This window comes from Podarcis pityusensis (assembly GCF_964106645.2).
Source record: "Podarcis pityusensis genome assembly, chromosome: 6".
In the NCBI taxonomy this organism is placed as follows: domain Eukaryota; kingdom Metazoa; phylum Chordata; class Lepidosauria; order Squamata; family Lacertidae; genus Podarcis; species Podarcis pityusensis.
Genome location: NC_138030.1, coordinates 19,159,592 through 19,183,525, shown reverse-complemented (window position 1 = coordinate 19,183,525; position 23,934 = coordinate 19,159,592). Strand labels below are relative to the sequence as shown.

Here is a 23,934-nt window from a genome sequence, read left to right as displayed (position 1 = left end):
TGTGTCATACTACATTTTATTCTATTTTCTGTTAAGCATGATGGCAGTATATAGCCTTCTGTGGCCCTCTTATTTTGTGCAATGTGCTCTAGGGAAGGGATGGGAAACCTCAGGCCCAGGGGCCAAATGCATCCTTCCAGGCTTCTGTATCCAGCTCTTTGGACTCTACTCATGCCAGGCCCCCTTGGCCCTGCTCTGTGTCCACCTCAATAATGTGTACTTGAATGTTGCATAATTCTCCTGTTTGCCTAGATGGAGGGTTTGTCTGCCTGTCTTCTCCTCCCCCCCCCCCCCCGGCACTTTCATGGTTAACTTCTGTCACACCCTTGGCTCCACCCACTTCTTGCCTCTGGATCCTCCCACCATAGGCATGCAGCCCTCAGAAGCTTAAAGGTGAAGGTAAAGGGACCCCTGACCATTAGGTCCAGTTGTGGCTGACTCTGGGGTTGCAGTGCTCATCTCGCTTTATTGGCTGAGGGAGCCGGCGTACAGCTTCTGGGTCATGTGGCCAGCATGACTATAGTTCTGGCGAACCATAGCAGCGCACGGAAATGTCGTTTACCTTCCCACTGGAGCGGTACCTATTTATCTACTTGCACTTTGACGTGCTTTCGAACTGCTAGGTTGGCAGGAGCAGGGGCCGAGCAATGGGAGCTCACCCCATCACGGGGATTCAAACTGCTGACCTTCTGATCGGCAAGTCCTAGGCTCTGTGGTTTAACCCACAGCACCATCTGCATCCTTCTTCAGAAGGTTAGCCAAGAGGAAATATAGCTTTTAAGTTGGAAATGTTCCACCAACCCTTCTCTAGGTGTCAAAATAACACTTTGCCAGAAGCGAACCAGCTGTAAATCACACAGAGTAGGTGAAGTTAACTCTTTATTAGAAAAATAGGATCGACACAGCAGTGCCAGGTCTAATGAGCACAGCAAGTCCCTTCAGTAGGCCTTGCTCTTCTGAAGCAGTTGCAGAGACTAAAGGTCCCCATCTTCCCACAGCTGCCTAAGTCTCCTCTCCAGGGTTGTCCCCAGGCAATCTGAGACTGTGCCGGCATGCCTATCTTTGCTCTTCTCACTTCATGCCTCTACTGGTCCTGGGGGATCAATGGGAAGCAGAGCTGATCACAGCAAGAGGAAGAGACCCCCACGCTTCCTCACTAGCCTGACTCATCTCTACATCTTGGCCTTCCTCCTCTCCTGCTTCAGCTTATGATTCTGGATTTCTCTCTGCCACACACTCTTCCTGTTCACTAAGCCCTGTTACCTGTTCATCTTCCGACACCTCCTCCCCCCAGGCTTCTCCCTCTTCTCCCTCTGACCACTTGTCTTCATCCCACCACCACACCCCAGGCTCTGAGTCTTCTTCCCTTGGGGATTCCCTAGCTGGTTCCCCCCACAATTCCTCTGAATCCAACCAGCCCATGACACATTCATTAGCATTTAACTTTTATGCATTGGAAAAAATTAAAAATTAAACAGGGCGGAAAGGAGGCAGGTGTCCAGGAAAAGGGACTTTGTCAATCCCACCTGCTATTAAACCCAGTGTGTTTTGACGATTTTAGCTATAGACGCATGTTGTGGGATTACTGTACTGTCTAATACTATACCTGATCCTGTTTTGGTTCATTTTTTAAACAAAATTGCTGTAGCAAGCTGTGCTGCTTCCTTATGCTTCTCTGAACAGTAAATTAAGATTCTGATAACCTGTAATGCCAAATAGTTATCTAGTCTTCAGTGTTCTCAGTCTTTTACAGAATCTGCTTTTCACACTATGGCAGTATATAAATTAATTAGGATGTATGAGCTGCAACTGTAAGTGTTCTCATTTGTCAGAATTTTCTAGGACGCATGCTTCTTTCATGGCACAAAAATACAAGTTTTTTAAAAGCACAAAAGTTAATTTTTTAAAAGTCTTTTTTCTGTTTTCGTTGCTTTCCCCCCTCTAGGCTGACGTTATTTATAAGCTCAACATGACTGACAGGTAAGTTTTTGGCAGAATCTGTGTCATTATCTATTATTTGTGCAAGAGATTCTCCAAAATGATACCTCTTGATGAAATTGGTACTTATTTGAAGAGTGGTTGGCAGATCCTCGAAAGGTGGGAACCCAACTGCCTGCAACCACAGCTCATTCCATGCTGATTCAGTTCTCAGCTATGGCTAATGTGGAAATTTGTGCCAGGGAGGGCAGGAGATGCAGGAGAAGGAGGACACAATTCTGTACCGAGCCCTTCCAGTCTATTAATTGTGGATAAGAAGTCACCTTAGTTTCATCTGCACCACTTTGTTCTGTATTAATTATAACGTTTCAGTTGGCTTGTTATTAAGCATCACTTAATAGTGATGCTTTGTGTCTAAAGAGAAATGGCATGGGTAACCATTGCAAATACTGCTCCCTTAGGGAAAGGGGGATCTACCCTCAACCAGCCCCCACTTGCATGCCTTCATACCTACAACCAATCCAAGGAGCAGGACTGCCTATCAACTTCTTCCTTCTTAAACTCTGTGTTATGCTTGTAGATCTCAGTAGAGAGGAGGGTGGAGACAAAACTAGAATTAGTTGGCTATGCCTGCCATTGCCTCAGGCTGCACCTGCTGTTGGTCTCCTTGCCTTCTGCCCTACCCTCCCGGGGGTACAAGCCACTACTGCTAAATATGACGGACGTTTGATCAAAAATATGTACTTGCAAAAGCAGAAGTGCAACTGCTGAGAAATCTGAAAAGCAGGTGTAAATGATTTCTCAGCTTATGATGATCACTGGCGAGATAATGCCTGCTGGTTTTCACTCAGAGTTGGCCAGTTAATGGGTAGCAGAACTTTCCCAGCTGCTTCTTTCTTTGTTAACAGTGCCCTGTTCTTTAAAACTTAAACATTATTAGTAGTAGTAGTAGTAGTAGTAGTACCCCACCCATCTGACTGGGTTGCTCCAGGATGCTCACAACCTTCATTTTGAATTAGTAGCATGGTGGGAATCAGTTCAAAGTGACACACAGACACACACATTTGATTTGGTAATAGTTTATTTCACTTAACAGATTGATCAAAAGGATTTTGAAAAGGATATTGCCACATAGTTTTTGGTAGCTGTTGTCTTCCAGTGTGAAAAGTCACTCCTGTTAAAACTGATTTTTTTTTTTTTAATCCATTGATGCATCCCAGGACTGCTCAGCGATGCTTATTATTACATGTACAGTAGCGTTAAATAGTTTGAAAACAATGCTAACACTTTTGTTTTTTCCTTTTTGTACAGCTTTGCTTTTGGCTCCCTGATCTCCGCTGTCGATCCAGTAGCTACCATTGCTATCTTTAATGCTCTCAATGTGGATCCTGTGCTTAACATGTTGGTCTTTGGGGAAAGTATTCTCAACGATGCTGTCTCAATTGTGTTAACAAAGTAAGTACATGCCATAATGTTCCTCTTTGCTTGTCAGGGAGTTGTGATTTTTGGCTGCAGCATTTTGCTGTCAGACCCCCCCTTTGCCTCCAGATAACATATGAAATAGCCCTATTCCCTAAGTGTACTTAGCTTTATGACCTGATGCTTTGTTTATAATCCCAAGGGTCTCAGCCTTCCAGTTTTATTCACCTCCAATGTCCTGATCTGCCTTTTCCCTTTGATCCCTGCTTACACACAGAATGCTTCCCTCCCACATTCTCACCTGCCTTGTTGATCAAAGGAAAGAGCACCTTCTTTTTTCGTAGATAATATTTTCCAAGGAGGCAGGATCTATCCAGCATTGTAACACACACACACACAGAAAGAGAGAGAGTGTGTGTGTGTCTGGGCCTTCTGCTGGTGGGTTTAGTCTTAAAAAGTGCATCTCCTCTTTGCTTAGACATATTCCCATCTATTTTGCTGCAGCAGGCATCTTCCTGGCTTATTTTGTACCATTGCTTAAGAGCATCACACAAAGCGAAGCTAGACTTCCAGATTATTGTTGTTTTTTCAGTAGAGTTGCGTTTCCCCCTGGGGGGGATTGCATCAGCACTTGATTTAATGCCTCTTGACATTCTACTTGTTATATCACAGTAAAAGCATTTTAAGAGCAGTTTCAACAAAGAAATAGAGGTTGATGAGGTTTTTTTTTAATGGTGCGGAGCTTGCAAGTCATAAGATTCAAATATGTAGCCTCTTTCCTTGTCCTTTTTTTTTTAATTGTTCCCAGCACAGCAGAAGGCTTGACAAGAGAACATACGTCAGATGTGAGTGGATGGCAAACTTTTCTGCAGGCCTTGGGTTACTTTCTGAAGATGTTCTTTGGTTCCGCAGCGCTGGGAACTCTAACCGGCCTTATTTCTGCAGTAATATCCTTTGCTTTTAGGTAAAGTAAAGCAGATGCATAAAGCAGAATGCCTTTCCATTTTAATAATGACCCTCGGTCATGTTTCATACGGAGATTATCTTTTTTTAAAAAACAAAACAAAACCCAAAAACCTCAAAAGCCTTTTTGTTGGCATTCTGTTCCCTCTCTTCCATTTCGTTTTTAATTGTAGCAGTGCCAGTGGGCAGTGATTTTGGATCGCATTAAACCGTTGCATTTCTATGCAGCTCTCATTAAGGCATAAGCTACTGTATAATAGCTCATCACACATACTAATAGAGGGGTATAAATATGCTGATTGTTTGCTGTGCTAGTCCTAATGCAGTAATTCCATTTTCAGTAATGGGTCATTTTTGTTAGCATATGCTCCAGTTTTCATATGTATAAAACATCCCATAAGCAGATTAGGGATTCTGCCCGACTTCTGCCCAATTTGGGGAAATTCTTCTGCCCAATTTGGGGAAATTCCTCCCCTCCCACTATAGCTTCATATGATTCAATGCTTAGTAAGTTGTCCTTCAACTCTTGGGGAGGGGGGAGGAGGAGGGGGGAGGGGAAGAAAAAGAGAAAGATTAATTGTGCATCATAGCCCCAAACGTATATACCGCTTGTTGGGCCATCATTCTCATTCATTAAGGATTTATGTAAAACTGAATTGGCTTTCCATACTAGCTTGAACTCCAGAGTCCCTCCACTAGAGCCGCATCTAGGGTTGCAGAGATTGTGTCTCCTTTGTGCTGACATAGTCTTGCGTTTTTAATGGTGCTTGACTTCATCTCCAACTGACTTCATCTTGCAAAGTCAGGGAAGTGCAGGTGGTATGTAATTCAACACCAGTTAAGCAGCTTCAAAAGATTTCTGGAGGAAAAAAAATGGAAAACAAGCTGGCGATTTCAAAATAGTGCAGTGCATGTATATTTCAAAGGCAGAGTATATTTTTAATGTAAATAATAGATTTTTTTTAATAAAAAAGCAAACTTTAGCCAAATGGTCTTTTTCATGTCATTCCTAATGCAAACACTGAATGGGGTTATTTTGTTAAATTGAACCTTTGTGGTTGAGCTGGGTTGGTGGGAAGATGACCTTTTCATCTTTTGATCATTGACAGCTGAGAACTGAAGAACAAAAATGAGGAGGCGAGTAGTTCAGTTTCCCTTCTATTAAATTTTTCCATTTCAAAAAAGTAGAACCTTAGCTCTGGAGCATAATAATGTGTTAAGGCAAAAGGCAACTTACATTATTTGTTACCATCATACAGCTGAATGATTTGGATGAAAAATGCATGTTTCTGGGTCACAGGCTTTCTAATAATTTTATTTATTTAGGTAAAGCATTTATTATACTGTCCTTCCCTAAACTGATTCCAGTGTAGTTTGCAAGGTGAAAAATACAGGGGGATATCCTACTAAGTCATATTCACAGTAGATCCACTGAAATTAATGGACAAATCCTTGCTTTCACCTTGTGGCGAATGAGGAGAGAGCTTAGCCAGCCACTTGTCCCAGTTTGGACAACATGCTAGGGCAAACCTTGGCTTAGTGCCACGTGGCATCAAAAAGGACCAGTGAGGAGCAAAGTGGCTGCAAGCTCCACTCCAGGAGCCAGGACAGTTCTGCAACGTTGATAGACCATGATTTGGCCTAGTGTGTTGTGCAAACCAGGCATTTGTATGCAGAGTGGGCCTGCCCTGCTTGTTGGAGCCTTTAAAATTCGATTCTTCCGACAGAGCATCACCACATGGCAGGAAAACACCATCTATTGTTCTACTTGAAACTATATCAGGCATAGCCTATGTGGTGCCCTCCAGATGGTGTTGGATTACAACTCCCACCATCCATGATCATTGGTCATGTTTGCTGGGGCTGATGGGACTTGGATATCTGGAGTGTACAACATTGCCTGCCGCTGCACTATACAGCATGCAGAGAAGAATACCAGACCTCTGCTTTGCACAGGGTATATCTCATGGTTCCTATATATTGGTTCACTATGGGACCTCCACCACCAGCCCTCTTGTTCTCCTCTGGTCAAAAAAGAACTGTTTTTGTATTTATCCAATTTTCCTGCTCCCGTATCTTTCTTTTATTTTGCTTAACTCTTTGATATTAACGTGCTGAAGCATATTGATTTACGGAAAACTCCTTCCCTGGAGTTTGGAATGATGATCATCTTTGCTTATCTTCCCTACGGACTTGCAGAAGGCATTTCTCTCTCAGGTAAATTGCAAAACGAATAAGCCCAAGGCCTCTTCAGATTGTCAAAAAGATATACAGTCTGTTGGGATCGTCAGAACTTTCTGCTTCTTTGACATATTTCTTGTCCACAATTTTCTGCAAAGGCTGTAGAGCTCATGCGCCAAATTTGTGCTACAGAGTCTTCAGTAGACTCTGCGTCCGCTATGTTGCATCCAAATAAAAAGCTCTTCTGCTACTTCTGGAGGTTGCTTGAGCTCTAGTACATTTTGTAGAGAAACTCCACAATGTGGGAAATGCACTGTTTCAGATCAGTGCATGCTTTTGTTCTACCCCAGTAGCTCAGGGTAGAAGGTATTACCTAACCAAAACTAATGCTTGGTTTATTTGTATCCTGGAACCCAACCTCCAGTCTGAGACTGAAAGAGAGGGGATGGATAGTGGGTTTAAATCCCCAATGCATATAAACCTGGTGTTGGTCTGAGTTACTTTTACCCAGGGGAAGGAACAAGGTGGGATGTGTACTCAGGCTGTACATTCTAGGTAGAAGAAAGAACAGCTGTACAAGAGCCATGCGTCGTATGAAGTTGATACTCAGGTAGTACAGTCATACCTTGGGTTGAATATGCTTCATGTTGAGCGTGTTTGAGTTGTGCTGCGTGGCAACCCAGAAGTAACGGAGCGCGTTACTTCCGGGTTTCGCCACATGCGCAGATGCTCAAAGTGACGTCATGCGCAGAAGCGGTGAAAAGCGACACGCGCGTGCGCAGACGTGCTGTCGCTAGTTAGGTTTGCTTCTGGATGCGAACAGGGCTCCAGAACGGATCCCGTTTGCATCCCGAGGTACCACTGTACAGTGGTACCTCAGCTTACATACGCTTCAGGTTACATACACTTCAGGTTACAGACTCCGTTAACCCAGAAATAGTGCTTCAGGTTAAGAACTTTGCTTCAGGATGAGAACAGAAATCGTGCTCCAGCGGCGCAGCGGCAGCAGGAGGCCCCATTAGCTAAAGTGGTGCTTCAGGTTAAGAACAGTTTCAGGTTAAGAACGGACCTCCGGAATGAATTAAGTACTTAACCTGAGGTACCACTGTATAAATAAAGTTATTGGTTGAACTTAGTCATGTCTATAGGAAGAGAAGAGGAAGTTCCCTCCTTATTGATGGATCTAAGCCTGCTTTGTAGTCAGTTCCAACACTTTTTGCTCATAATGTAACCCGTGTGGTTACATTAGTCCCAAGGCTAATGCTACATTAGCACCAACAAGGGTGCTTCAGGAAACCCAGGTCCCTTTCCAGAGTCTGATATAATGGAACTTGGAACACAATCTCCTGTTTTTAACATCATTCCTACTCTCCTCCCCACCCCTACCCCCGCCACCAAATAAGGGATCTTGAATTAAGACTTGGAAGGAAATGCATGTTTAATCACCATGAAACGTAATGTAAGGAGCCTAAGTGCTCCTCTAAAGCATCTGGGGGGTTGTGACTTGACATAAGTCCATTTGCATTTATTATATTCACAGGTGGGTGGGTATGAAAGATTACAGTCAAATAGTGGTGGTTTCTGCATACAGAATTTGAAACATTCTCCCTCATTCTTTCTGCAAATACTTAAGAAAACTCCCATTTGATTTGCCACAAGTTTTATAGTTCTTATTATTACATTTCTTTCCATCTTTCCTCCAAGAAGCTCAAAGATGGCACATACAATTCTTTCTCTGTTCTGTCCTCTCAACAGCCCTGTGAGGTAGGCTAGGCTGAGAGACAATGACTGGCCCAGGCTCACCCAGGGAGCTTCATGTCTGAGTGGGGATTCGAACCCCGGTTGCCCACATCCTAGTCTAACGCTCTAACCTCTGCACCATGGTGGCTCTCTGATGTGTCTGTTCCATCTAAGCCTGCCTGCCATTCATCTCAAGCATCAGAGCTTGAAATCCATCTTGCTTTACATGTAAGAGGTGCCCTATTCCTTCCCTTTCTGGTTGTTCCTTTATGATTCCATAGGAGGCATGATGGACGACTGCTAACAGCTTACACAGTGAATCTAATTCATCTAAGGCAGACATGAAGCAGCTCTTTTGATGGCCACTTCCATTTCACTTACGATGGCAACACTTGTGTATTGGCACATAGAATGTAGAGTGGATTTTCAAGCTCTTCCCCATTCTGTTGTTGTTGTTTAGTCATTTAGTCGTGTCTGACTCTTCGTGACCCCATGGACCAGAGCACGCCAGGCACTCCTGTCTTCCACTGCCTCCCGCAGTTTGGTCAAACTCATGCTGGTAGCTTCAAGAACACTGTCCAACCATCTCATCCTCTGTCGTACCCTTCTCCTTGTGCCCTCCATCTTTCTCAACATCAGGGTCTTTTCCAGGGAGTCTTCTCTTCTCATGAGGTGGCCAAAGTACTGGAGCCTAAGCTTCATAATCTGTCCTTCCAGTGAGCACTCAGGGCTGATTTCCTTCCGAATGGATAGTTTTGATCTTCTTGCAGTCCATGGGACTCTCAAGAGTCTCCTCCAGCACCATAATTCAGAAGCATCAATTCTTCGGCGATCAGCCTTCTTTAAAAACCTCCCCATCCTAAGGCGACCCCGATGATCCCATGTTTACCCTTCTGTAGCAGTGCATCCCAGATGAAATCTGGGAAACCGTGGAACTATTAATAATTAGAAATTTGGAGCCCATTCAGCGATTTAATAAACACTTAATGAAGTGTTAGGAATTACATTGGGCAAATTGAGTTATTACGTAACTGAGCATTTTAAAAAAATCAGCCAAGGGATTATGGAAACACTGAGGTTTACTGAGCCTGTCAGCTACTATCAGATCACTATCTGTGTTCTAATGCTGCAGGGGCTTGGCCCCTTTTTGTGCCTGTAGCCCAGTCCTGATTGCATAGGAAGTTTTTCATTTCCTTTGTGCAAGCACTTGCACATCTGAGTGAAATTCCTCAGACCTGGGCAAATGCTGTCTAGGTGGAGTTTGGTGACGTGTCATGTGTGATCTCACTTTTGTGGATGGTACATGCGGTGATTTCCCTACTGGAAAATATCTCAGCCTGCTTCTTCCAGCTCTGTGAATACATAGAAAGTACACAGGGACTTTGAATCAATGGGCTTAGCTTTAAAACCATAGTTCAGGATCTTCGGTGTACTTTCAGATGGCCTCTGAGACCACAGTCACAGTTGGGGGGGGGATGCCAAAGAATCATGGCTTTAGCTACGTTCAACCCACTTTTCTGTCTGCTTGAAAAAATAAATTTAAAAAATCAGTTCCGTAGAAGCTTGAATGAGCTCACCTGCTGAATAGTTGGCAAGATGCCTTTAGTTTGATAAATCACAAGTTATGCAGTAAATCTTATATAAATTTTGTTTTAAAAATTGAAATATTAAAAAAAATAGTCTCTCAAAACTAAGTTACTAAGAAGCATCAACTCAAAAAAATTTGGGCTTCTGTAATTATAGTAGACTCCAACCTTGACTCAAAGTCCCAAACTACATACATATATACGTACATAGAATCAGAGCTGGAAGGGACCCTATGGATCATCTAGTCCAACCCCCTGCAATGCCAGAAAATGCACCCATATGGGGATCAAACCTGTGACCTTGGCATTATCAGCCCCATGCTCTAACCAATTTTGCTGACCGGCAAGGCTATAATGCTCAAAGTAACTTGCTCTGAGCCATATTCTTTTCCATTCCAGCTCAACCAACTTGTAGCCAAACCTCACCAGTCCTTTAAACTGCTTTTGCTAAAGAAAGTACCAAGTTAATAGTGCTTTCTGAGTTTCAGTGGGCTTTCACCCAGGAAACCTTGTGCCACAATAAATGTGCTCATCTTGAAGGGACCACTTCAGATTCCGCCCCTCCCACCCCCTGAGCTGGCTTACTAACTGCATTGAAGGGTGAGAATATTGTTGATGATGAAAGCAGTATATTCACAGACTGTATGTAGTCCAGTGTTATCTGCTATCCCAGAAAATATTTTATTTCCTTCTTGGTTTCTTGTAAGCTTCCCCCCCTGAAATCTGGGCAGCGCATGCTGTGGAAGGACAGATGGTGCTGTTTCCTGGCCTGTAGATGTTTTGATTTATAGCTCTTCTAACCCTAAGGCAGAAAACATGTGGATTCAGCCTCTCATACGGTGATGCAGCTCGGTAGCCCGATCCAAAGTGCTTTAGGAGCTTCAGCACAAACCTGAGGCTCCGTCATAAGCAGGGACTGCCTCCCATTAATCTCAAAGATGCCTAAACATCAGCATCCATCCTCCGAGCTGTCTCCAGTTTTGAAAAGAATAAGGAAGCCCTTGCATATATAGGAGCTTCTGTGCTTTTAGAGCTCATAAAAATGTCCTTTAAGCCTGACAGTGACAAGTTTGGCTATGTTTGCCCAGGTTGAACCAGATGATTGAGGCGCCTTTGGCAGCTGGCCAAACTAATTGTACAATGTCGATGCAACAACTTACACCCAAAGGTGGAGTAGGGCTCACTTCCTGATTTATTTTCCCCATTCCGTTTTCTGCATCACAGAGCAGTGTTGATGTTTTGCTAATTGGTCTGGGATGAGCAAGAGCTGAGGGAGATTTGTAAGGTTATGCATTGATACGTGAAATAATATTTATCTGATTTGTGCTGTTGTTTCTCCAGGTATCATGGCTATCTTGTTCTCTGGCATCGTGATGTCTCACTACACTCACCATAACCTCTCGCCGGTTACACAGATCCTAATGCAGCAGACACTGAGGACCGTTGCTTTCATGTGTGGTATATGCTGTCTTCTTCTTGGTCTCCTTAATCTGAACTTCAGCTATTCAAACAATTCCTGATTATCCAGACACTCATGTAGCTCTCATGTAGCTATAGACTGGCTTGCCATTATTATTACAGTCGTGCATTGGAAGTCAAATGGAATCCATTCTGGAAGTCCGTTTGACTTCCAAAATGTTCGGAAACCAAAGCGTGGCTTCTCATTGGCTGCAGGAAGCTCCTGCAGCCATTCGGAAGCCACGGAAGCCCCTTCAGACGTTTGGCTTCCAAAGAACGTTCACAAACCAGAGCACTCACTTCCGGGTTTGCGGCGTTCGGAAGCCAAAACGTCTGAGTACCAAAGCGTTTGGGATCCAAGGTATGACTGTATTATTATTATTATTATTATTAATCATTTATATGCTGCCCATCTGACTGAGTTGCCCCAGCCACTGGACAGCTTCCAACAAACTGAAACTCAATAGAGCATCAGACATTAAAAAACCCTGACCAGGGAATTGTTTCTCACATTTGTATCCTGCCATGGAGCTCAGGGCAGTGTGGTTAGGAGTTATTCTGCACAGCATGATGCGTGAGAGGCAGTGTGGCCTAGTGGGTGGAGTGCTGGACTAGGACTCGAGAGGCCAGGGTTCAAATCCACACTCAGCCATGAAGCTCAAGGGGTGGCCTTGAACAAGTCACTCACAGTCTCTCATCCTAACCTACCTCACAGGCTTGTTGTTAGGATCAAATGGCAAGGAAGAAAACCCTGTGCCCCACCTTGAGCAAGTAGCAGTGGTTTCAAGTTATCATAAGAGTCTCACTGGATCTAAGGGATGTGAACCTGCGGCCCTCCAGATGTTGTTGGACTCCAACTCCCATCAGCCCCCACCAGCATGACTAGGAATGATGGGAGTCAGAGTCCAGTAACATCTGAAGAGTCACAGATTCTCCATCCCTGATCTAGTTCAATGTCTTGGACATCACTGGATATCCAGATGTTTCTGGGAAAGCCAGCATGGAGGTGATGTCTCGCCTCTGCTGTTGTCCCTCAGCCTCCCCTGCCTGTGAACCTGGACACTTAAGATACCTTGGGTAGCAGCCGCTGCCAGAACGATCACATCTGAATTCATCTAACCACCGTTTAAAGCCATTCAGAGACATGAATTATAGGCAGAGAGAGAAATGTTCCTGTAGCCAGGGGAGTATCTCTTCCACACATTTCCGACTTACTAATACGGAGTCTGCCAAGCAGTCTAAAGTCACCTTTACTGCCAAACAAGATAAAATGTGCAGTAAATCTTTTTCTCTCCCTCATCCTCCGGGCTCTGGCTAAGACTTGCCACAAGATTGATAACAAAATAGATCTCTTTGACTCCTTTCCCCCTCTAGGCTATTTTTAGATTTAGGAGATGCAACATGCCTACATTGCTGTTAAAAGCTTTTGGATATAAAGAAACTTTTTTTTGGGGGGGGGACCTGGTAACAAATGAATACAAAAGAATATAAAGTGACTAAAAAAGTATTCTCTGCATAGCCCATCCTTTCTGATATTGCCTTATTTTAGCTATTTTTGTCTGTCATTTTAAGTGGGGATTACATTATTGTTATTATCACCATCACATTTATGTCATACTTTTCATCCAAGGAGCTCTGGGTGGTGCACACTGTTCTCCTCCTGCTCCTTATTTTATCCTCACAATAACCCTGCGAGGTAGGTTAGTCTGAGAGACAAATGATTGGCCTGAGGTCAACTAGTGAGCTTCATGGCTGAGCCCTCTTCTCACTGGTCCTAGTCCAACATTGTTAATTGCTAAACACATTAATTAATTCTAAGCACATGCAGTTGTCTACTCCTGATAAACTAGTTAAAGGTAAAGGGACCCCTGACCATTAGGTCCAGTCGTGGCCGACTCTGGGGTTGCGGCGCTTATCTCGCTTTACTGGCCGAGGGAGCCGGCGTACAGCTTCCGGGTCATGTGGCCAGCATGACTAAGCCGCTTCTGACGAACCAGAGCAGCGTACGGAAATGCCGTTTACCTTCCCGCCGGAGTGGTACCTATTTATCTACTTGCACTTTGACGTGATTTCGAACTGCTAGGTTAATGTAAGGCTCTTTGTGCATCCAAAGTATAATCCATTTGCTCTCATCTGTTTCTCTGCTGTGTCCCTGCTCTCTCTCACGGTTTTCATACAGGTAGCATACACATACAAGGTCTTTAATTATTAGGTGGGGTGGGTTGCTGTTGCTTTTGTTCACCAGTTCAATGTATGCTCCCCCAACTTAAGAACATAAAAGGAGATACAGCCCAATTTTAGAGCTTTCTGCAAAGGAAGCAGAAGAGGAAACTCCTACTCCCTGTTTCCTCTTCTAGGAAGGCACTAGCCTTTAAGAAGAAAATAGAAAATATCAGGGTGTCATGAATGCTTCTTTCCATTTCTCTTTACAACACTATTCCAGCTGCCTGTTCATTTATGCAGCTGCATACGTATTAAGTTGTCCTTTTAAGAATTCCCCACACCGTTCAGGCCACAGTAATTCAGTGCTACTAATAAACTGCAGCATCAAAGGGTCATGCATGTGGTTTTGCATTATCCAGCCTGGTTGACTGTTCATCTCTGTTTTTTCTCTTTCAGAAACATGCGTTTTTGCATTTCTAGGCCTATCAATATTTAGCTTCCCTCACAAGTTTGAAATGTCCTTTGTCATCTGGTGCATAGTAAGTACTTTCTTAAGGGATAAACAGTCATACTTTTTTTAAGAGAGGTGTTGTGTTGAGCTCCTTTGGTGCTGTTTCAAAGAACCCCCAAATTTTAATGGTTCTATTTTCTGATGAGTTATGAACCCACTGAATAGCCATTGTGTTTTGTTTTGGTTTTTTAAAAAAGGTTCTCTTTTGCAAAATAGGAATAATGGCAAAGCATTCTTGGTGACTGCACTTAGGGGCACCATGTCAAAAGCCTGAGACAGAGCTTTTCAAAAGTTCTATCTTGGTCAAAATTCTCAAGGGTCTGTGATTTTGGCATATATTCTCTTTGTAGTATATTTATCTGGGTATATGTGAAAAGTTCAGAAATGCAGGTCTCAAGAACGGGGTGATTGAGAAAGTTAAGTAAACTAACAATCACACTCTGGAGTTGTGGGATTTTCTTATAATTTAGAAATGTCCGCCCTAATGAAATCTCATCGACTTTTAGTGGCTGTGCTCTTGAGTTAGCAGAGCTCTGTGAATAGATCAGATTGACGAACAGGTTTTTGAAGTCCGCTTAAAGGTTTGTTTGGTCGAGGCCGCCCTCACTTCCGTGGAGCGGGAGTTCCATAATCTGAAGGCCCCTCAGTTTATGGAACTGCTATTTGTCAGAATAGAATTTAGCAGACTAACAGAAACCTGCAATTTACTCTTCGGGGAGGGGGGAGGATTTGGATGGAGCTATGTCTTCTACCCTCACAAGCTGATACCTCTGGCCCTAACTGTTCCCCTACGGAAAAATTCACCACACGCCGCTGCTCTTTTACCAACCTCTAAGAGGCTGCAGCAGGAGCCAGGGTGGGGCTCTGGGTTAAGAGCCTCACTACGAGGCTGGGAGAGCAGCGTGAACAGCACATTGCTACTAGCACTATATCTTGTCCCTGATCTTGACGCACTGCTTACCTGAACAGCCCCTCAGTTTGCCTTTTTCCTGAGCCCTTCATTGACCCTCGGCTTCCTGGGGCATGGACCTTGCGCTGCCCCTTGGTTTGCTTTTCCCCCCGAGCCCTTATTGGAGCAAATAACTTGCCTGGAATTGGACCTTGGAACAGCCTTGGACATTCCTGCCTTGCACAAATCCCCTGCAATCAGGCACCCAGCAAGGGCAAGACATTGTGACTTGTCCAGTCCCGCATCTTGTTTCCAGCATTGGCCTGCTGGGTGCCTCCATAATAAGCTCACAAGCACGACAAAGCAGTGATGGCTACCTTGGAGAGGTACTGCCTCTGCCCATTTCGCTCTCTGGAGGCCTTGGGAGCTAGGCATTTGCTTCTCTTTCGAAACAAAAGGTGCACATCTCAGAACACGACATGTTGTTATGCAGTGGTTGTGCAAAAAACCCATAGCTCTTGCCTAAGCTCTGACAATATATAGTCGTGATTACTTAATATGCACTCTGCTCCCTTGCATATTTCCTTGGAAGTGTCTCTCTTTATTTAGAGCTGCTTTATTTCCAAGTAAACGTGGAGATTATTGGCTGCTTGCACTGTCTCATAGTCAGAAATAGTTAAGAGTGTCAGAATGATGGATTCCCCTCCCCGCTTTCAGTGGGCAGTCTAAAGAGAATAGTCTACAGCAGGGACTGCTGCTAGCAGGGAGTGTTATTCTGTCACTGTTGAACAGGGAATTGCCAGGGGGAGGAGCATATGAATGATCTTCGAATTGTAGAGTTGGAAGGGACCCCGGGGTCATCTAGTCTAACCCCCTGCCATGCAGGAATCTCAGCTAAAGCATCCATGACAGATGGCCATCCAAACTCTGCTTAAAAACCTCCAAGGAAGGAGAGTCCACCACCTCCCAAGGGAGACCGTTCCACAGATAAGTTTGTGTGTGTACGCGCGCAAATACACAAGAATATATATACCTACTTTTAGGACCATATGGGAAGGTTGTCTTTTGATGGGGTATAACTGAGAAATAAAAAAAAATACATCTAATATTTTACATACGTCACACACATTATTGTAACCTATATCATGAGCTACACCCCACTCCCCTTTTTAAAGGAATAGTTTTCATTATCCCTTTATTTGGGGCAGTGAGCTTCTTATTTCCATGGATGCAATTCTTCCTCTTCCCGCACAGCCCCTAAATCTGTTCTGTGTTTCCCCCTGACCCTTTTGAGCAGATTTGGGGAGGGCATGGGGCATACGCAGGGACAGGAGAGGAAGGGGGAGTTGTGCAAAATAGAAATCCTTTTTCCGGTGGAATCACTTCCTTGGATACTAACCCCTGGCAGAAGAGCTGGTGTATAGTGACTTATTTGTGACTCTTGATTATCAGCTGATCTGAGGAGCGTCCTCACTAGCCACTTACAATTTGGACTGCTCTGATGTGCCTGAAAGAATGCTTCCCCTTGCCCAGTGGCTAATTTGCTTGCCTTTTGACAGGTGCTTGTGCTTTTTGGCAGAGCTGTCAATATTTTCCCCCTCTCCTACCTGCTCAATTTCTTCCGCGATCACAAGATCACCCCAAAAATGATGTTCATCATGTGGTTTAGTGGTAAGTATTTTGGCTTACTTGATACTTTTTTTAAAAAAAATCCTAGTTATTTCTTCATATTGTACTACTGATCAACGTTTATGGAGCAATGCAAGCAAAAAGACAGGTCCCTGCCCTGAGGAGTTTACAGTTTCCATTTATTTATTTTTGTATGCTACTAATTTAACTGCCCTGCATCAGCCTGCAGCAAAGCACAAGTTTTGCATGCCGAAGTTCTCTGGCTGAGGCATCTCCAGTGGAATGGCCAGGTAGAAGGTTGCTGTGTGGATACTGTGTTTATGGAGCCAGGTAGGAGGTGATGGGGAAAAACCTCCAGGTGGAGACTGTTGGATTGATTTATTGGCGTGACCCCGCTAATTGATTTACGGTCCCCAATTAGCTCTTTATGCCCGGCGCGCTTCCTCCGAGCTGCGCCACTCAGCTCCGTCTCCAGTAGCTCTCCAGTCACGCCTCAGCAGAGTTGAACACAGCAGCGAAAACTGTCACGTAGCTTCACTTAGCTTCAGACAAACACACACAGAGACCAGGTTTGTCCATTTCAGTTCTTTATTCCGACATTCCCCAGGAATCTCCTGGGCTCACCGCAGCCATGACGAACTGCGACCTCTTCCCTCAGAGAACCAGAGAGGAACAGAGTAAACGAAACTCCTCCCAGACTCCTCCCAGCTTCTAAAGCTGACGTCAGAATGTTGAGGCATCATGGGAACTTCTTAACCTGTTAAGTTCCAAACCCAACACCCCCTCTTGCCGAACCATTCTGACAAGACCTTTTTGAGTTCAACACCTTTCCCTTTGCCTTGTGCCCCTTCCCGGCATCTTTCCCAGGCACCTGTTGAACCCCTTCAACACTCCCAGAATCACACTGTGCGACACTTTTCCACGCACTTGTGACCTGATACCCTACTGACCCATTTGGGCCAGCAGTTGTGTCTTCTCCGTCAGATCCTTCCCCCTCTGACTTGACACCCTGTTTGTGAGCTTTCTCCATTACGCTAACCGGAGATGAAGCCTCACACCTGGACACTCCTTTCACAACCTTTGGAGATGCCCAGACCTGCCCTGAACCCTGATCTTGGACCTGGTCCCCATCACCGGGTTCTGAACCCTGCCTCCCTTTCCTCCTCAGAATCAGACAGACATTCTGAGAGAAAATCAGGACTATCCCTGAGTCTTGAACACCCATCCTGTTCACAGAACTCAGCCTGCTTACTGACCAGCAGCTTGGTTTGATCACCCTCTGGGTATGCAAACTTCCACCCATTGGTTGCAGGATCATATCCACAGAAGATCATTTCCTGAACCTTTGGACCACCTGCCTCAAAGAGCTCAAAGGGCTCTTTGGCTACCCTCCCAAACCCGGGAAAACCATGTACCTGTGCACCCTTGCATGCCCTGCACCCTAGGGACCTCCCACATTTCCGGAGTTTGTACCCTTTTGTGCACCTGTGCAGCTTTTGCACATGACTGGGAACCTTAGCACACTGCGCCTGTGCTTTTCCAGCATTCCCACCACCCTCCAGAGGTGACTCCAGAACAAAGAGATTGTTCTGCCCCCTTTTCACGTTGGCCACTTGTTTCCCCCCTCTGAAAATGGAACAGGTGTCATTTTCAAAGCTAATTTTGTATCCCTGCTTCATTAGAGCTGATACAGATAACAAACAACAATTCAGTCCCGGCACAACGTAGACCTCTTGCTCCTCCTGTAAAGGAGAAAAAGACATGTTAGCCACAGCAGAAACCGACTTTCTCATTCCGTCTGCTAACATCACAGTTGTGTCCTGTTGAAACAGCCCTGCAGTTCCGCATTTCGCCAGCAGGCTCGCTTAGCAGGTGCTGACCAACAGCAGTATTCAAAACCCAGCGCGTCACCGTGTCCTGGCTGGAGTTGTTCTTCACAGTTGCCATAGAAGCAGTGATAAGAAAACAACCCTCCCCAGCGTCTGAGCCACGTCTTTCCCTTGCGTTCCCACGCTGGCCTCCTCTCCGAGACTGATTCCCATGGGAACTCAGCTGGTTGACCTTGGGACCTTCCTGCCCAGCTGTCTCCGCTCTCCATGGGCAGCAACGACGAACTCCAGTGGAAAAACACTGCCCGGGGCTCCTCCCAGCCGGCCTCCTTCTCCTTCTTCCGGAAAAGCACTCCTTGCCAGCTCCGCCCCCTCTGGCCTGGCTCCCACTGCGGCTTTCTGGGAACCTGCTTTGTTGACATTCCACTCCAGCACGCACAGTGGACAAGCCTTTACACTTGCCTTTGGAATCCTTCGCCCCCCCGATCTGCTCACTAGCACTCCTTGAGGCTAAAACATCAGGAACAGGGGCTGCAGCCATCTCTAGGCTTTTCTCAATACTTTCTCCAGGGCTCTGGCCTCCTGCTGAAGCTTCACAGCACATCCCAGGCAGCCCTTGCTGACTTTACGCCCTTGCCCAACTTCTTAGAGTGAGCATTTCAAACGCAATGTCCTCCAAGACCTGGCTGCCTGCCATTGTCTTCCGTTCTCCCAAGGGGCCCCAAGCTGTACTCACAGATTACAAGCTCCTCCGGCACCCATCCGTCGGGAAACGATTTTCCAGCTGCTCTTCAGCTCCGCAGCTCCTCCTTTTGCCTCTTAGCAACAGGCAAAAACTCCTGCCAGCGTCTCTGCTTCAGACCGCAGACTTCAAACGCATTCCGGCAGCCTCAAAGCGTTCCTGTGACAGTTTTTACGATCGGTGATTAAGCACCCATAACCTGTTGGATTGATTTATTGGCGTGACCCCGCTAATTGATTTACGGTCCCCAATTAGCTCTTTATGCCCGGCGCGCTTCCTCCGAGCTGCGCCACTCAGCTCCGTCTCCAGTAGCTCTCCAGTCACGCCTCAGCAGAGTTGAACACAGCAGCGAAAACTGTCACGTAGCTTCACTTAGCTTCAGACAAACACACACAGAGACCAGGTTTGTCCATTTCAGTTCTTTATTCCGACATTCCCCAGGAATCTCCTGGGCTCACCGCAGCCATGACGAACTGCGACCTCTTCCCTCAGAGAACCAGAGAGGAACAGAGTAAACGAAACTCCTCCCAGACTCCTCCCAGCTTCTAAAGCTGACGTCAGAATGTTGAGGCATCATGGGAACTTCTTAACCTGTTAAGTTCCAAACCCAACAGAGACCTCCGGGCAGCGTTACTGCCAGTCAGAGTAGGCAATACTGGGCTGGATGTGCCAGTGACCTTAGCATAAGGCAACTCAAATGTCCAACATTTTGTGAAGGAGACACTAGGAACATAGCAAGCTGTCCTATACCAATGGTCCATGTAAATCAGTTATGTCTGCACTGACTCGCAGCAGCTCCTCAGGGCTTCAGCCAGGGGTCCTCCTAGGCCTGTCTGGAGATGCCTGGGATTGAACCCGAGACCTCCTGCATGCAAAAACATGTTACCACTGAGCTGCAACCTTTTCCCCAACAGGGTGAAGGGTAACAAGGGATGACAAATGCAGCCTTGTCAAAAGTCTGTGGGCTGCAGTAGATGAAACCAGGGTGCCGGGCATGGGATGTGCCCAATCTAAAAGCGACAAGCAAAACAACCAAATTGTTTGTGTAGCTTAAGAAGCCTGCCTATTGGTAAAGAAATTGCATTCCTTATTTTGCGGGCTTTCCCTCTGCTCATCTAGGCTTGCGTGGGGCCATCCCATATGCCTTGAGCCTCCATTTGGGCTTGGAGCCGATAGAGAAGCGGCAGCTCATTGGCACCACGACAATCATCATTGTGCTGTTCACCATCTTGTTACTGGGAGGAGGGACCATGCCCTTAATCAGACTGATCGACATTGAAGACTCCAAAGCCCGGCGAAAGAACAAGAAGGACATTAACCTCAGCAAGACAGAAAAAATGGTGAGCTCCTTTTCCTTCCAGGCTTAAGCGGGGCGGATCCTTCACTTTCGCCAAACTCTCTGACCGCTTCTGTCACTGTATGCGAATTAAAGGAAAGGCCAGACCTTCAGGCCAAGGAGTTGATGGCCTCCTGAATGTTCTGCATGGAACATCTCTGCCCTTTAATCCTGGGCTTGACAGAGCCCTTTTCCAGTTTGTAATACCACTCACAACTTGAAGTTTAATGGCAAGTTATTTCCTTTAAGTGAAATAGCATTTCTGCTGAAATGCAGTCATGATAGCACTGGGTGGACTGAGTCACATATAAGTGGATGATAATAACACATAGATAGTGAGTCACACATCACTCAGGGAGACAGTGGTGTTCCTCTCCGCCATTAAGCGGCAGCTGTAAATCACTGGCAAGCTGTTCAAAATGGGGATATGCACGGCTCTGTTCAGAGAAAGGCAGAGAGAGTTCCCCAAAGAGTAAAGTTTGCTTACGTCCACTCTCTTGCCAAACCAGAAGTACTGTGAAACAGTTGGCTGTACCCAAGCTGTTGTTCTGCAATGTACAGAGCAGGTAGCAAAGTGTTCAGAACAGGCCAGTGCTTTACTGAGAAAATGAGTTGTACTGGAACATAAAGCCTTACGTGTCTGTTGCACCATATCCAGGTGTTGTGTCAAACAGGGCATTCCAATGTGGTTCCCATGGGTGAGATGCCCTTGAAGTCTTCCTCTAGTGCCCCTAAAGCCTCTGAACTCACCTTTCCACTCCAACTCACAGCCCCACTTGATCATGCAGTGCTTGAGGATGCTTACCTTGTTCTCCCCTGAAAAGCACCTAGAACTGAAGCAGGAATTTGGAAGACTGGTCCTTTCCCCACTTCTCTTTCATCTCCATGTGCTTTTCAAGGCCCAGGTTCATTCTACCTGATCTGACTTTCACCCAGATCCGTTGAAAAGTGAGCAGTGTGTGAGAAAGAGCGCTCACACACACATGCACATGTATGCTTTCTTTCTCTTGTGTGCAGGGGGGAGCAGGGAGCTGATCCAGGGCAGGGGGAGAGAACCAGGTATAGCAGGTAGCTCCCACATCACTCACTCAAAAATCCGAATGCACCCACGGCCCTTAAAACACTGGTGACTCCAACGTCATTATCTCCCATCGAAGACACTTAAAAGCCTAGTTTACATGTTGTGCTAAGCCACAGTTTAGTGGCATGTGCATGGACCTCAGGCTCAGGGGGTTTCGCCCTCCGGCCGGCCTGTGTTAAATAGGGCAGGCCACGCCCCTGAGCCAGCTGATTGGCTGTTCAGGGGATGACACGGCTGGGGATTCCCTCAATCATGTGGAGGCTGAGAGCCAGCCGCCGCGCGCACGGTGTGGGCGTGAAGCCCACAACACCACCTCCTTCTGCAGGCGGAAGTGGCTTTCTTGACCATCCATCTACTTTGATACTACTCGTGCAAATCCAGACTGGGCAAAGCTCAGTTAGAGGCTTCATTCACGAAAGAGGCAAGCGGCCTTCCTGGATAAATACTATACTAGGTCCCTAGCAGGTGCGCTTGCTGCTTTCCTTCTCCATGTGTTTGGCACAGCCATAACCATCAGCAGTATCAGAACAGGACTGACGAATGCCATGGCAATTTTAGCCTCCTCTGAACCCACATTCTTGAAATGGTCTGCTGGAAATTGGCATTTCATTACCCAAACGATCGTTATTATTTATATTGCTGCTTTCTGTCGGGAGTATTGATTGGCTTCAGTGAAGTATGTGAATGGGAAAGGCTAAGAAGTGACCGAGGAAACAATGGTTTGGGATTCTGATGTTTCATTTCCCTTCTCTGATCTCTCCAGGGTAACACCATTGAATCTGAACACTTGTCCGAACTCACCGAGGAAGAGTATGAAGCCCACTACTTAAAGCGCCAGGACCTCAAAGGATTTATGTGGCTCGATGTTAAATACTTGAATCCTTTCTTCACTAGGCGGCTCACACAAGAGGTGGGTTTGACCATTGTGCCTCTGAATACCATTTGCTGGGAATTGCAGGTGGGCAGAGTGCTGTTGAGCTCATGTCCACCTTGCAGGCTTTCCACTGGCATCTGGTTGGCAGCTGTAACGCTGAACTAGATGAGCCATTGGCCTGATCCAGCACATTCTTAGGAATCACTTCGCACAGCAATGTTCTGAAGCAGTTTAGAAGAAAAATATATAGTGATACTGTAAAAACACACACCCAACTTATTAAAAACACTATTAGTGTAAAAACATTCAATCATTGTTTCTTAGGCATCTAGGTAGCACCAAACAAAAACAAACAAACCTATATTTGCTTGGTGCTGAAACAGTGACAGCATTGGTGCCGTTCAGGCCTCCCTGGAGAGAGAAGCTAGGTGTGGGATTCAGGAGAGAAAGGGCATTCCCCAGGCTGAGACAGACCCTGGCAGGGAAACTCCTTCCACCTGCAAAGTTTCTTTATTCTGTGTGAATGTTGCCACTACGCTCCCTTTTTCACAGCGTGGTTGGATGAGCTACAGCAACATTTTGTAGCATACAAAGAAATCTTTCATAATTGGTTTAGATTCAGTGCCTGCTTTGTTCAGAACCCACACGTTCAAAACTCGCACTTCTCAGCCACAGGCTGTTCTTCCAACACAGGGAAAGATAGAAATGCTGTCTTAAGCGGTTGCAATGTTCCTTTGCCTTAGGACTTACATCACGGACGCATACAGATGAAAACCCTCACCAACAAATGGTACGAAGAAGTGCGACAAGGGCCCTCCGGTTCTGAAGACGACGAGCAGGAGTTACTGTGACAGGGTGGAGTCCCTTGCGTCAATGACACCAAAAATTAGATTTATGACAGTACTTGAGCTGTGCAGAGTGTACTCAGTATACATCTTTGTAAGAGTGCCACCCGGAAACTCCTTTCCCAAGAAAAGGTTGCACCATAGTTTGAAACGAAAGACGATCTCTAATGCCAAATGTCTCTGGGAGTTATGTCGAATCCTTGAACAGCAAGCACCATCTACTTTGGAATAATGAGAAAATGGGCTGTACCCATTATGATTGTACATTAGAGAGATTTCGTAGGACTGTGTCAAAAAAAACAACCCGTAATGCACTTTATCCTATACTTTGTCAAATACACTGACTCGTGGTGGGAATGAATGATGAATAATACTGTGAACTTCTGTCAGTGGGGTGAGCAAGTTAAATTATTATTTCAGGTCCATCTTTATATTTGCTCTGTTAGTATATTATGGGGTAGGGGTGTGGCGTAAGAATGGTACCAGAAGACTGTTACTGTGCATGAAGAAAAGCACCTAATTAAAACCTCATTGTCTCTGGTATTTCAGAAGATGTTGAGCTGTTTTCTTATTTCTGAGATTGAAATGGCCTGACCCTGCTCCTTTACTTCACTCACACTTCACCCTCCCTGCAGTTGTGATGTAGAACTTTGCTTGAATTTAATCCCCAGCTCTCTCTCTCTCAACAGCAACTTGAGAACATGTGTATTATTCATTCCTTTCCTTTCTTCACCATAAGGTCCTAGGGCG

General features: G+C 45.5%; 1 protein-coding gene across 3 annotated transcripts in view; it reads left to right on the top strand.

Annotated features, from left to right (window-relative positions):
* SLC9A8 (solute carrier family 9 member A8) overlaps nt 1-23,727 on the top strand; it is a 56,829-nt gene extending 33,102 nt beyond the window's left edge. For 2 of the 3 annotated variants that reach the window (XM_081011233.1, XM_081011234.1), the window contains exons 7-16: nt 1,946-1,980; nt 3,250-3,393; nt 4,166-4,304; nt 6,432-6,537; nt 11,169-11,285; nt 13,905-13,987; nt 16,408-16,519; nt 20,168-20,388; nt 22,229-22,375; nt 23,083-23,727. In XM_081011233.1, the coding sequence (XP_080867359.1) occupies nt 1,946-1,980; nt 3,250-3,393; nt 4,166-4,304; nt 6,432-6,537; nt 11,169-11,285; nt 13,905-13,987; nt 16,408-16,519; nt 20,168-20,388; nt 22,229-22,375; nt 23,083-23,190 (1,212 nt within the window). In that variant the 3' untranslated portion in view covers nt 23,191-23,727. The remainder of the gene's footprint in view (nt 1-1,945; nt 1,981-3,249; nt 3,394-4,165; nt 4,305-6,431; nt 6,538-11,168; nt 11,286-13,904; nt 13,988-16,407; nt 16,520-20,167; nt 20,389-22,228; nt 22,376-23,082) is intronic. The other variant, XM_081011235.1, reaches the window with a different exon arrangement.
* The last annotated feature ends 207 nt before the right edge of the window (nt 23,728-23,934 follow it).